Source organism: Acartia tonsa, chromosome 4 (genome assembly GCF_053477335.1).
Source record: "Acartia tonsa isolate MP-2025a chromosome 4, ASM5347733v1, whole genome shotgun sequence".
NCBI classification, from domain to species: Eukaryota; Metazoa; Arthropoda; class Copepoda; order Calanoida; family Acartiidae; genus Acartia; species Acartia tonsa.
Genome location: NC_137263.1, coordinates 30,993,152 through 31,007,156, shown reverse-complemented (window position 1 = coordinate 31,007,156; position 14,005 = coordinate 30,993,152). Strand labels below are relative to the sequence as shown.

Sequence of the window (14,005 nt, the reverse complement as noted above, 5' to 3'; positions counted from 1 at the left end):
GAATCTGAAATCAAACATGTTAAATTTTATCACAGCCTAATTAAGCGTAGCTAGATAGGTAACACAATTATTAATTTTAAAAGTCCAAAGGTACAAAAGTAACAATACAAATAGAGGAATTTATAACAATGACCAAAAATATAATTTGTCTGTAGTTAAATATATAACACCAGTATTTCAATATTATTTCTTATCAAAACATTAAACAATAACATATTTTTAAAATAGTTATACAACATGATAACTACATATCTAAAATTATTCATAACATAGTAATAAAATACTTAAGAATAATATTGGTAAAACCAATGATATCTTTTGATTATGCACGAAAATTTTGGTTATTAATATATTAAAGATTCAATAGAAGGCTATTAACTGTTCTCCTAGAGATTTAAGCAAAGATTTAGTTTCATTACTAAAAGCTTCTCCATTTTCTTTATTCTCATGAATATCTCTTAATTCACCAACTGACTTTTCAATAGACTCCACAAGTGACTTTATTTTAGTTTCATCCATCTTGAATTCGGTAAGTGCTGATAATTCTTGTTTGCCACTCTCAGTTGGTTCGTCATTTTCTGGTACTGGCGACGGAGCCTGACTGCTGGTATCCAACTCACCCCTTGACCGCTTAGTCTTTACTGAGGCGAGCAGGGGCGAAGAAGTACGCTTTAGCCCCTGGTCCTGTTGGTTGTCGCCAGAATCGTTATTTGAGTCCTCAGAGAACAACAAAGAGAGAAGACTGGGACAGGTATTGTCTTTGATCATTCGCTCATCTACTTCTTTCCTATGTAAAAATAAAATATAATTAAGTATCAAAGTATTTTATTTTTTCCCTCTATAGTTTTTTCCTTAAGGAGGGGTAAAAAACAGAAAAAATGTTAATAGTACCTACTCTTTATTTTATTCACTTTCGTTACCCCTCTTTTTTTTACCAAAGGAGGAATAAAAAATATTTTCTATACTCTTTACAATATTATTTTTTCCCCTAACCACATATTTTATATTACCTCCCCCCCCCCCCCCCCCCTCCCCCCGTTGTTTGCAGAGCCTATCAACAACCTATCAGAGTAAGATCACGCTAACCGCTAAACTGATTGCATCCTCAATTAAGATAAACTTAGATTAGGTTTTAGAATATCTATTTTCCAATTTAAATGTTTTATAATTAGGGGGAGGGGGATTCTTGTCTAGGAAAGGCACTTTGAGGGAAATTAGGGAGTCCCTTTTTTTATTGCATGCAGGAGTTTTAACAAGGCAGACAGAACTACGCGTAGTGACATAATTTTAGACCAGCTTCTTCACTAAAACTATATAACTTGAATTATTGGAAACTTACCACACAGTATCTTCTTCTTTAAGGAACAAAGTAAAATGGTCCATTATATCATTCTCATCAGAGCACAATCTAAATATTTTCATCTATGTTGATTTCAATGTTATAGTCAATCATAGGAATAATCACTGCTAGATGTCAGAGAGGTAGGGGCTGTTCATTAAACTAGTTCCCAAAGTTTCATAATAACGTTTCCTTTTTTTCGTTGGCTCAGCAACTTTAGGGACTTTTGATTCATTTGGTTGAGTGTCCAACGGATATTTTTCTTTCTGTATTTACCTGATAAGTCCAGGGTTATTAGAAGCTTCTGTCAGGTTGCGCAGGTATTCGAGTCCGCCAACTTTCAGCATTGGATCACGGACAGCTATTCTCAGACACAGAGACGAGATGGTACCAAGCTGAGTCACAAGACAGGGATCCACATTCTAAATGTTTATATTTAAATATAATATTTTAATTTAATTGTATAACAACAGCACTTGAATTTAGCTTGGCACAGTTCTTCAAAGTGCTAAAATTTTGTTGGTAGTGATGATTAGGCAACCTTTTCTTTACGGTTCTTTAACATTGTATTACATTCCTGTGTTATTTTTAAAGTGGCTCTACAATCTAATTAACATTTCATCGTCATTTGTGACACCATTGCTTATTCTTTTGTTTATTTTTCAGAGTAATAAATATGGAACACAAGATCTAAAAAAAAGACATTAATCTTAAGTCTCAAAACAGTCTAAGATAGCACTATTTAAATCATCCCGAAAATTCCTTAACTAATGTTTTTTTAATGCAACCATCTCGTAACCAATACGCAAATAGCACTTAGAATCCGAATTTCTTTATAAAACTTGGAATGAGTAATCCTTGGTAGGTATATTTTTCAAATTTTTTTGGCTATTTTTAGGGAAATAATGTAAATTATCAACTTTTTGAAACATATTTTTGCTTTAACTCGTGTGAAATGATACCCAAAAACTATTTTTTAGATTTCTAGTACCAGCGGCTACTGACTAGAAACGGTAGACAACGTCTTGGAGCGGCAAAGTGTATGATGTGTATATAGTGTCAAGGATTTGCCCTAAAAATAGCCAAAAAATGGTTAAACGGCTGAGCCGCTAGCCGTTTTCCAACTTTTTGTTCGATTTTGGATAAATAGACCTACCAATAAGGGGGGGGGGGGAGATGTTTTACAGTTACAGGAAATAAAAATTTAGTATCAAATTTTGCCCTGGCATTTTGGGCTTGTAAACTCTCATACATGATTGGATCTACCTGTAAAACTTTCAAAATTGAATTATGGGATATCGAGCTGATTTTTTTTATTGGAAACTATTTTCACATAACTGAATAAGTAATAACTACAGATTTCACTAACGCACTATCCTTCTAGGGGCTTTTGGGGTAAAACAACCCCCCCCCCCCCAAAAAAAAAATACAAAATTTAAAAGTAAGTTTTGAGCTGAAAGAGTGTGTTTCCATGCAAAATAAGCTTAAAATCTAATGATTCTAAAAATTTGCGATTTAATAGAAAAAAAGAATATTTTTTACTTTTTGATAGCCTGAATATGTTTAATTTCATTTTTTTATATAATCTATTCTTTGAAAAGACAGGCATATTCTTTCAGATTTGAAAAAAAAATTTAAAAATTAAAAATCGGAATTAATCAATATTAATCTATAGCCTTTAAAAAATACTTTTGATATTTTTAACCTATATAATCAATAAAATCAATGGAAAATAAAATAGTTTTATATAACAAACTTTGAGAAAAGGTTTAAGATAACTTTATAAAAGTAGCATTTAAGTAGGATATTTTTCTTGTCTATTTTAAAAATACAACTTAAACATAGTTAACGAATATTTAATTAGCAAGAATAGTAATAAAATATTTCAATAACTACTTAAACCTTTTTGTGGCTATGTTAATTATTTAAACAGAAATTCTATTTTGTCAGAATTGTAAAAATTATGAAGTATTTTCAAACAAGCTTGCAAAAAAAACGTAATTTTATCAAACTTCCTCACAGTTTATAGAAGGTATTGTTGTAAAATATTAATTATCAAAATAAAATCTTTAATTTACAATGTTACAACACCTAAAAGTAAATTCTAAACAAAATTAGATTTATTTTCAAGATTTAGAGTAGCTGCGCTACTAAAAAAAACAGTATTCAAACCTATCAGCTGATCAAATTTCAATAGTCTTAAATTGGTGGTTTACAGATATCTTAACATATATATACCTTACAGATTTATTTTTAAGATGGAATGTAAAGTATATTATACGAGATGTCATTTAGTCAAATTTTAAATAAAATTTTTTTCATTAATTTATTAACAAAAAATAATGTTATAAATTTAAACTCACAAAGAGACTATTGTGTATTTTAATAGTATGTTCTGTCTGCAATCAGAATTAAAACAAACTCTTTTACTCATTCAAGTCAGGGATGATTTTAGTACCAAAAAAATAAAACAAATTGAAATACTATTGATTTAATTTGATATTATCGTACAATATTTTTTTTATATATAATTTAAGAAATATATCCAGAGAAATTTACCTGTCATAAAGACGACATATAAAAACAACATCCTTATAAGGAAATTAAAGTTCATATTCAAAATTTTCAAATTCATTTTATGCTTAAGAAGGGACGAGAAGGAATTGAATCTCAACGTTAACTTGTTATTTTTCTTGTATATTTATCATATTTGTTTATAGTTTATTGGTAAAGTGTGGTAATACTTTATTTCGAGTCTATGCCATTGTGTTTATGTAGCAAAAGGTTCCATTTAAAAAGCAGCTCAATATCTTAAAAAAATAAGCTCATAACTTAAAATTTTAGTGTTTGGGGGGGGGGGGGTCTTTTGCTCCACTAGCCCCTAGAAGGAAAGTTCCAAAATTCAATTTTCAAAGATTTACTGTTATATCCAATCATATAAGAGAGGTTACAAAAATAATTAGGTTGATAACTATAAAAACAAGCCCAAAATGCCAGGGCAAAATTTGATACTGAATTTGCATTTCCTATAAGTGTACAACCACCCCCCTCCTTACTCATGCCGAGTATCATAACGAAATTAGGATTCTAAGTGCCATTTGGGCATTGATTACGAGTTGGTAGCATTAACCCCCTCCATCATAAAGAACTACAAACCTCGATGTTGGACACCCAAGTAAATGATGGCACAAGCTTGAGCACACCCATTAAGATACCAGTAATAAACTTCTCATTCGCGTCTCCTTTAGCAGAATTCAACACTGTAACTTGAGAAATGAACATGCTTAGCAGCTCTGACGTTGGTAAATTAGCTGCTAAAACGGCTGAAAGACCGCACAGACTGCTGAGCAGCTGACAGACACCAAAACTCTGTGAAGGTGTAAAGAGATAATCGGACAGTTTCTGCCAAATATCCAAGCATAAAGTTACAGAAGAAGGTATTGTTTCTTCTTGGATTAAGTTTAAGTTTGTGTGACAATTAATTAAGCTAGTCAGTTTCATCAAATATTCATCAGTGTCCAGGGATAAGCTGTACAAATTACAAAGGCTTTCCTCATTCAAATAATTTTCTTTTTCATCAATATTGCTCAACATAACACATGACCACAAATCAAGGGAGGAAGTATCACTTGGCTGGAATTCTTTCATCCATTTTTGCTTCTCGTCCCCTTCCAGGAAGTTAAAAAGACGTCCAATCAAGATTTGTATCATAAACCTGTTTGGAAATGTTTCTTCCATTTGTAGAAATACCTTTGATATTGTTTCTATGATTGAATAACACAAACTGGCAGAACCATACCTTGCAATAAAACACAAAATATCTGAGACTATTTGCAATGTAAAAAGTTCTTCGGAAAAGAAAAGATGATGAAAAAATATCTTTTCTATTTTTGAAAAATCCTCGGGCTGAACAACAGAAATAAATCTGCATATCCGTGTTAATAGCCATTCATAAGTAGAAACAGGCTGAACAGGAGAGCCAGGAACTTCAACAGAATCCATCCTGTTCTTCCTGCAATTATCTGCCTCCAGCAACCACGCATAGTCCATAACAAGCCCGAGAACTGAACATTTTTCTTCATTTGTTAAACTATTGTGCTCTAATAATTGCATGCACATCACAACTAGAGGAAATGATTGACTTTCATTTATTTCAGAGCTGGTTAGGTACGTAATGAATTCTGGAAAGTCTGGTAGGTATTGTAAAAATAATTGTGGTGGGTGAACCAAAAATAGCTCCCGGTCCAATTTTTCTCTCATGGAGTCATCAAGTGAAGCAGGAATCATAGATTCTTTGTCATATAGGATTGATAAGAAATCTATTAGAACTGAAAAGTTAGATTTGATGGAATTTCTGTACAACTCTGAAAGATTGTGCGTAAGTTTCATAAGGAATGCGAGTGCTATGATCATTTTGTTCATACGCTTGGATGAGAGCTTGGAGTTTCCTTCAAAGCATTGATGAAGTTGCTCATAGCTTTCAACAAATTCCTTCATAAGTGTGATTAATGCTTCTTCAATCTTTAAACAATGCCTAAAATAGATAATTAAGATAAGATAATTTTTTTACAATCATTCAATCAAAATTGCTTTTACAAAATATTCTTTTATGAATATTAAGAATTACGTTACGTAAAGAAAAATTAAACTGCTTTTCTGCTGTAACGTTTACACCCAAGTGTCAGAGGCATCACTAGCAATCGCAAAGTAGTAGGTATTTCTTGATAAAAAAGGAAAATTCCTTGAAATTTGTAATTTACCATTACCTCGTAAGGGCGGGATTCTCCTTCGATTTTAAGTAATCATCTAGAGAATCCAGAGCATCATCCACGTGCAATGGGTGCGATACTCTAACACCCAAAGATATTAGAATAATTAACATCCATCAGACAACCAAACCTGTGCATGGTAGTGAGTTGCCCCTGTTTATGAGCCAAGGCATTCCCCTACTCTTGCTGTTTATGTCGCGCACCAGACATAGCAGCAGTAGGAACCATTTTAACATCTTTAGTTATGACGCGGTGTCGGCCCGAGATTCAAACCTATCACCTCCCCGGAGACGAGCGGATGCGCTACGTGTTGTGCCACGATCGAGGGTGCAGAATTTTAGAGCTGTAACTCTTTTATGGGCTGAGATCATGCACGTTTTACTTTTGGTTTCAAAAAGTAGCACATCCGCCTCCGCTCCCTCCTATGTAGGTAATACCTACTGTAAATGAAAAAATCGTACTTCATGTGATCAAAATTATCAGTCGCAAATTTTGAATAAAAATTCCAGACATTCATGCAGGCTTTCAGATCCAAGGTGTGTAGGACCTCGTGAAACCTGGCCAGCTCAGCGAGCAGGTCAACAAGAACATCTATTTCATCCTCAAGGTACGGGTGTATGGTCATACTTTGGACAAGGTCTATTAAAGTTTCTAATATTGATTTTCCACTGGAATAAAGCAAGGATAAGGCGTCTCTTCCATTCTCTAAAAATATCTTTTATTATTTGTCAGAAATAGGTACAACCAACAACTGAATTAATTAAGAAATATATTATAATTGATTATTTCAGCTATTTCTAGGGGGCTAGCAAAAAAGCAAAATAGTTGTTTTTTATGTGTCATATAAATTTGCTACATACTATTTTTAAAGGGTGACTCTCATTGTCATGGTACATCCAGTAAAAGTATAGTAGATGCATTGTCGCGAATGCAATATATTTATGACAACTAAATTCTAGCTGTTTAAATGTAAAACACATTTTCTTAGAAGTAAGAATAAGCAATGGAAGTACCTGATTCTGTTTGAGAAAGTTCGTCGTAACAAAATTTGAACACTGTGTGAATTATTTTGGGAAGTAATCTTGGAATGCTTGGAATTATAGCTGGGCTTAAACCTTCATACCTAAAATGTAAAAAGTTGTTCAGGGGTGTATAGTATATTATGCAAATTTGACCCTGCTAAAGGGGGGTGGGGGGAAAAATATGTGGTTGGGGGAGAAAAATGTAAAAATTAAGAGAACTGAAAACATTTTCAAAAATTTTTCTCCCCTCCTTGGCTTGGTGAAAAAAAAACTAAAAGAATACGTGGTAGGGGAAAAAAATTTGCAGCAGGGGAAAAAAATTAATCTTGTGCAGAATATACACCCCTGAAGTTGTTTGTACATACTTTCAAATCATTGAGATGAAACAATATCATTTGAAATAATATTCAAAATAATTCCACCAAATATATGTAGATTTAAAACAAAAACTGATTAAGAACAGTCATTGAAGATTCCATTCCAATTCAATTTATATAAACAAATGTAATTTTTTTAAACCTACTTTTTCGAATACTGTAGCAGTGAGTCTGTATGGCCTATCAATGCCTGGGCGATTGATATCAACATAACACGCTCCTCGGGTTCTTGCCTATATTAAAGAAATATTTCGTAACAAGATTAGTTTTCGTGAAAACTTGTCTTTTTGAAATGAAAAAAAGTACTGTCCTTCCACCTACAAACAAAACCATAGAATATCTCGAAATTGTTTTCTTAATATTTAAGAGTCTCCGTGTTCTGAATACTAACTAAATCCCAACAATATGAGAAAGCATTGTCTTTTTATATATTAAAACTAGGTATTTAAAAGGCATAAAAATGTGTATTGATGTTTGATAATATAACTAATAGCTCATGAAAGACTTGAACTATTGTTTTTGCTTTTGACACTTTTTAAACTTAATATTGAAGATTGACTGAGCTTTCTGTGAACAAAAAAAAATTGCCGACTTAAGAAAATGGTTACCTTAGAGAAAATTAAGATTTTAGAACAAGACGAATGTTGATGAATCATGTGTATCTATATTTTTGATCAAGGGGGGGGGAAGTTTTGACACATTTGCGTAAACCTGGTGTATAGGCTTTATCTTTGGACTGAGAGGATAGGTTATTAGGGATAAAATCATTCTTATATGATAAATTTCCCCCAGATTTAAGCTTTTTTGGATAGGCCTCCAGGTTCCGGAGCTCCAGGCCTCCAGGTGGTCTCTGTACAGGTAAAAATTAAAAATAAGATTTTTTTTTGAAGAGTTAGAGGTTAACTTATAAAACAAAATATGCTTCTTTTTGATTGTTATTCACATATTTGAAGAAAAAACATACATATTTTGTCTCATAAGCTGACATCTAACTCTTAAAAAAAATTTTTTTTTTCATTTTTACCTGTAGAGAGACCACCTAGAGGCCTGGAGCTCCGGAACCTGGAGGCCTATCCAAAAAATCTTAAATCTGGGGGAAATTCATCATATAAGAATGATTTTATCCCTAATAACCTATCCTCTCAGTCTAAAGATGAAGCCTATACACCAGGTTTACGCAAATGTGTCAGAACTTCCCCCCCCCTTGTTGTCTAACCCTATTGAAAATCGGGAACGCAACGAATTAAGTTAGTATTCATGTAGTAAAATTACTAGAGAAAGAGTTAAAATACGTTTTAAAACAGTTTAATCATACGTCAGATAACTTAACGACCTACCCAAATGCCCAAGAAAATATTTGATCTAAAAACTCTTGAACACCACTCAGTATGGGATAGAACAGGCTGTCCTCAGCCTCGTAAACAGGTACAAATTGTATGATCCGCGTAGCTGCAAACTGGACGCAGTACAAACGAATCTCATGGTCGCTTTCTTCGTTTGATAACACTTTCTGAATACTTTCCAAAACTTCCTACAGGTAAAATATCAATTTTAGAGTTCAGTTTATGTATGAAAAATATAATTCGTGAGAAAAACATTCCACTGACGTGGACGTAAATCTATTTTTGTAGTTTGGCTGCCCATAGTATTTGAATCTACAGTTATCAATTTAATCTTATTATAAAACCTTTTCATTTTATAGACGAATATTACAGCAAACCATCCCTGATAAACAAATGTAAAGTCACATTATAGTAAAAAAATTCTCTATAATACAATCTGCCTGTTGATTTTAATACCTGAAGCTTATTCTCAATTTCCGACTCTGACCAGGACTCAAACTTACTCAGTGTCGAGTCCATTTTACCATTTTATTTGTTTTACTTCTGAAATTATTTTTGTTAAAATTATTTCTTCCGTAGTAATAGTATGCCTTAAATTAAGGAGGTAAAACTAAACTATATGAGCGGTTTAACCCCCCAGTTGCGAAAGTTTGGAATAGAATATTTTTTAAGAGATGATTATACTGGTCCCTAATAGCATTTCAAATACTAGCGGTTGCGCCACTAGACCCTCTTTTATGTAGGTAAGTGAAGAATAATAGCCTAAAACCATCCCAAGACTTTTATCTAACTAAATTAATACAGCCTAAAACACACAAAAAATGAAGAATTTGATCGTTGACACATTGTTGAATTTAAATCTTGAGCTTAATTCAAAACTTTCTTCTTCTAAGATAGGAAATAGTCAGCCATTGGCCAATAAGGCATTTGAATTCGAAATAAAATAGACAAAAAATATACCCCCTGGAATAATAATAAGATTCCAGAAATCTCAAACGGTTTAATGTTTGCGAGATCTATAAGTAAAGGAAAAAGTACAAAGAATGTATAACAATATTTAATTATGATAAACAATTACTGTTTGATTTTTTAATAATATATTTCCATAAGAAATGTAATTTTCTCTTATTTATACTGAAAAAAATGTTTTTGTTTTATCAAGTCGGTTTCCATTGATTTCCCTTAAAACAACAAAATAAAGATAATGCCGCGTTCTGCGCTTTTGATATTAGGAAGGCGACATTCATGACGTCTTAATTTTGTATTTGAGCACTATTTGAAACAAAACCTATCATACAGAATGTTAATCTAAGAGGGTATCTCATTGCATGTTAATTTACTGCAAAATTGCGTTAATACAGGATTATGTTTAATTGCATACTTACATTTTTAAGACTCGATTACAGAGATACTTCGCATAAAAAGGAACCAATATTCCAAGAATTAAAGGAATAAGATGCTGATATTCTACAAAATGTTGTCAAAAGTTTAAAAAATGAATGTACGGACTTTGATGTAACGATATAGAATTGCTGTAATTAATAGGCATCATCAATGTAAGTAAAAAACCAATAGTGCCGTACTTTAGTACATACCTTATTTAAAGGAAAGCGTTGCTTTTAATCTAGTAAAATCCAATATTCAGCTAGCATAACCCTGCATACCCCTTCGTGTGTGTATTAACATCCTATCCCTCGGGGCTTTCGAAATAGCTGGACCTAACCGATAATTGCTAACTATTGCGCATTAATGAATATAATCTCAAAGAGAGGTGAAGTCGCTCATACAATATGGAAAACAAGGATGAAATCCTCCATAAAGAGCCCAACAAACCCAACAACGAAAAAGCGAACATTGACGCATGAAAAACAAGGTTGACATGATCCATACAAGCAAAGCTCATAAAAATTACAAACAAGCGACCAGAACAGCATTTATGGTTTCAAGAATTCTTTTATCAAAGTCCTTGCGGCGAGAACTTAGACAATTTTTAACAAATAAGAAAATAAACCCGATTTATCCTAACCTATCTTATGGAGAAACTTGAGTGTTAACTTTCCACCAATCCACTATCATTGTACTTCTGAAAAAAGCAAAAAAAAAACTAAAAAAAATTCAGGTAACAACGGTATATTTCAAAATCTGTAAGAATATGGCACCAATGTATTCGTTTCTTTCTTTTCATAGAAATGTCTTAATAATACATAACAATATAAATATATAAATCAGGTTTGATTGAGCAAAGCAAGCTGTTCTATAAGGCGTCGTTTTTGTTCTCTAAGTTGGTGCTTTCTTGTTCTTAGCTTGCCCTCCACCTTCTCCAGCTTTTTAACATACCCAGCGGCCACGTTCAACACGTTCAACTTGGAGACCTAAAGATATAATATATATTTAAAATGGTTTAAAAAATCAGAATCGTAGTAATCACAATTATTATAAATATTCTTAGTTATTATTTAAGTTAGACGTTAAACATTTAATAATTCTAAACTAAAATTGGAAAGCACTGCAAAAAATAAGTAAAATATCTAAATAAAACAACAATTCCAAGGACATTGTGCTACATTTGTATACTTTGTTAAAGATTTTTTCCTTCAATTTTAGTTGAGCTAAGCATAAAATTTGAAGAATAAGAAAACTTGCATTTTCCAAAGGCATCTGTAGAGATGATAATAAAAATAAAAAAAAAACACTAAAATCTGAAGAGTTTAACTTTAAACTTATTTTCTGGAAGAGGAATTATGATATTTCTTTTTATATTTTCAACCAATTGTCTTGTAAATAATCTCAATAGGTTGCAGATTAGACAATATTGTACAAATATATCGCGAAAGATGAAAGAGAAACAATCTAATGCAACATGGAAATTTATTTTTACCAAAATAAAAACTACAAAACTACACACCTTATCATTTCCTCTTATTTCAGGTATTCTATCCTTCAACGTGTCAAACTCTTTTTTCAATTGTATCCTGCGCTGCCGCTCCATGGAGTTGTGAATCTCACGGTCTGTTTGCATTTTCATTGCACGGTTCACCGCCAACCTGTTGGCGGGATCCTGTAGCATCATATTCTGGACGGCCATGGCAGCCTCACCGCCCTCCTCGCTGCACCGCCGCGAGACTGACTGTATCAAGCTGCCGGATAAGGTACGTTTGATAGAGGCAGATGTGTGACTTGAAATATTTTGATTGAGCTGTAGGGAACTGGTATGGTGGGAGCCCCCGAGATTTCTTTTTAACACAGAAACTCCCTTATACAAAGATTTTTTACATAATTGTGATGTTGGTTTAACAGGTTGAGGTTTACTGGTCGCCAAAGAAGAGGCTATAATATCTTTATCATCACTATTTGTCTCGTCTTTCACTTTAAAACTAAAAACAAATTTGAGATCTTTTTTGTGTTTAAGCTTCACAGTTTTTGGGTTTATAAATTTAGGCACTATTTCACAAGATTGGACTGAACTTGGACTAGAAATTAATTGGTCAGACTCGTACTCAGAGTCATCCCCAGAATTAGGGGGTGTCATGGTGCCCAGGTCCACGATCCTGTCTTCAATGACCATCTCCTCCGTGCCCAAGGGCAGGGTGTAACAATGGTCGGACATAATGTTGTGGACCAGCAGGGCTTGCTTGGCCTCGTCGGCCTGCTGCTCGCTCTCCTCCTCCTCGACATTATTGAACACGTTCAAGGATACGTCGATATCGTCAACAGGCGTCGACAACAAAGACTTGAGTAAATTTTCATATTCAGGTGAAATATCAGAAGGGTCATCCTCGGAGAAAAAGTCTGACCAAAGTGAATCTTCATCACTTGTTGAATCAACTTCCTGTTTCAACTTAGCAATATCAAGCTCGACTTTATCTAAGCTCTGATCTGTAAGAAAACCATTGTCTATGCTGGATGTATCACTAGAGATCACAGAAAGCGAGCTGTCATCGACCAGGAAGGCGGCCGTAGCGATCGCCAATGGGTCATTCACGGGGGACTGAACGCGGCTAGACGTAGCCGACTGACAGTATTCCTCTTTAACCGGATAAAAAGGAAGCTCTATGTGTGGTGAAGTGTCACAGCCACTGTTATCAGTCTGATGTAGTTCACTATAGTCTATCTGAGAGAAAATCTCTTCAGCAGAAAGTAACGATAAAGGTTCATTATTGAGCAAATTTTCACTGAAAGTATCTCCTATAAGGTCATTAAAATCTGAATCATCACAACTGCTGGCACTTGAGCTAAAAACAGGTGGACCTACTCCACAGGTTGACAAAGTCTCCGCCGCCGCGACGTGAGACGGTGAACAGCCGGTCGAGGCGTAGCCTTCATCTCCAAACAGTTGTGCTTCAAGGGTCGGATGAAAAAAGGAAACAGGAGGTGGCGGGGCTGTTGCATAATCAACTGAATCAATATATGGAGCCCAGTCCATGCTTTAACAACATTTATTTCATAAGGATCCGACATGCGTGTGCTCTGCAACAAGTTTAGAAGATGAATAAACTCAAAAAGATGTGGATAAGAGTTTAGTTGGCCAAGTTTCAGAAAAAATATTCCCCCAGAGTAAATTATTTTTTAAAATTCTATTTCCGACTAAATAAAGACAATTTCATATATTTGATATCTTTGCTCATTAATTCTAATATTGTTATTTTTTTCTTAGAGCGATTTTTGGAGAAAAAATTTTTTTTTTTCATAAAAAGTTTTAAATTACTAATAAAAGTAAACAGTGTGATATTATAGTCAAGAATTATGAATGTTAAAAGTTATAAAAAAAAAGGTAAAAAGCACCTGTTTTGAGCTGCTTTCAATTTTAGGGGAAATTTTATTTTTAAAGTTGGCCAACAAGTAGATAACAGCTGGACCGGGTGAAACCACGTGGGTCTAGGCCTGAGGGATAAATATTTCTTTTGAATTTTTAACAATAACATCAATATTTTTATAGTTTTTATAATTTCCGTAGAAATAACAAATTTTACTATTTTAATACAATTTTAAGAGTAATATTTATTTGTGCGTACTTTACTAGCTTTCACGACAGCTTCCCGGCAAAATTGGAATGTGTCGCAGCAAATGAGACAATTAGGTGAAATAAATTGGTCAATCAATTTTTTTCAGCCTTAAAAAATATATATAATCTTTTCCACTAAACTTGTAATAATAT

At 33.3% G+C, this 14,005-nt stretch overlaps 2 protein-coding genes across 3 annotated transcripts; both read right to left on the bottom strand.

The window, feature by feature from the left end:
- Nucleotides 1–3: 3 nt before the first annotated feature.
- On the bottom strand, nucleotides 4–9,990 carry LOC145316763 (FIGNL1-interacting regulator of recombination and mitosis-like). Of its 2 annotated transcripts, XR_013878681.1 has the most exons (10): nucleotides 9,307–9,990; nucleotides 8,845–9,038; nucleotides 7,654–7,740; nucleotides 7,122–7,231; nucleotides 6,570–6,813; nucleotides 4,496–5,873; nucleotides 1,616–1,761; nucleotides 1,340–1,408; nucleotides 307–787; nucleotides 4–149 (listed from the first exon to the last, which is right to left on the bottom strand). XR_013878681.1 is itself a non-coding variant. In XM_080157487.1 (9 exons), the coding sequence occupies exons 1-9, from the start codon at nucleotides 9,367–9,369 to the stop codon at nucleotides 361–363; spliced, it is 2,718 nt and encodes a 905-aa protein (XP_080013613.1). In that variant the 5' UTR covers nucleotides 9,370–9,990; the 3' UTR covers nucleotides 4–360. The 2 variants fall into 2 exon arrangements, 1 of the variants encoding a protein (XP_080013613.1); XM_080157487.1 differs by having other exon boundaries at nucleotides 4–787.
- A 974-nt stretch (nucleotides 9,991–10,964) lies between these two features.
- On the bottom strand, nucleotides 10,965–13,674 carry LOC145316765 (uncharacterized). Its single transcript, XM_080157490.1, has 2 exons — nucleotides 11,756–13,674; nucleotides 10,965–11,222 (listed from the first exon to the last, which is right to left on the bottom strand). The coding sequence occupies exons 1-2, from the start codon at nucleotides 13,271–13,273 to the stop codon at nucleotides 11,076–11,078; spliced, it is 1,665 nt and encodes a 554-aa protein (XP_080013616.1). The 5' UTR covers nucleotides 13,274–13,674; the 3' UTR covers nucleotides 10,965–11,075.
- Between the last annotated feature and the right edge of the window lie 331 nt (nucleotides 13,675–14,005).

Bases quoted from the DNA above. Each gene is read 5' to 3' on its own strand.
- LOC145316763 (XM_080157487.1), bottom strand. From the start codon at position 9,369: ATGGACTCGACACTGAGTAAGTTTGAGTCCTGGTCAGAGTCGGAAATT. The intron at 5,874-6,569 runs GTACGATTTTTT...TATCTATTTTAG, and splicing joins GATAATTTTGATCACATGAA to GCATTGTTTAAAGATTGAAG. The intron at 1,409-1,615 runs GTAAATACAGAA...GAAAATATTTAG, and splicing joins AATAACCCTGGACTTATCAG to ATTGTGCTCTGATGAGAATG.
- LOC145316765 (XM_080157490.1), bottom strand. From the start codon at position 13,273: ATGGACTGGGCTCCATATATTGATTCAGTTGATTATGCAACAGCCCCG. The intron at 11,223-11,755 runs GTGTGTAGTTTT...TTATATCTTTAG, and splicing joins AAATAAGAGGAAATGATAAG to GTCTCCAAGTTGAACGTGTT.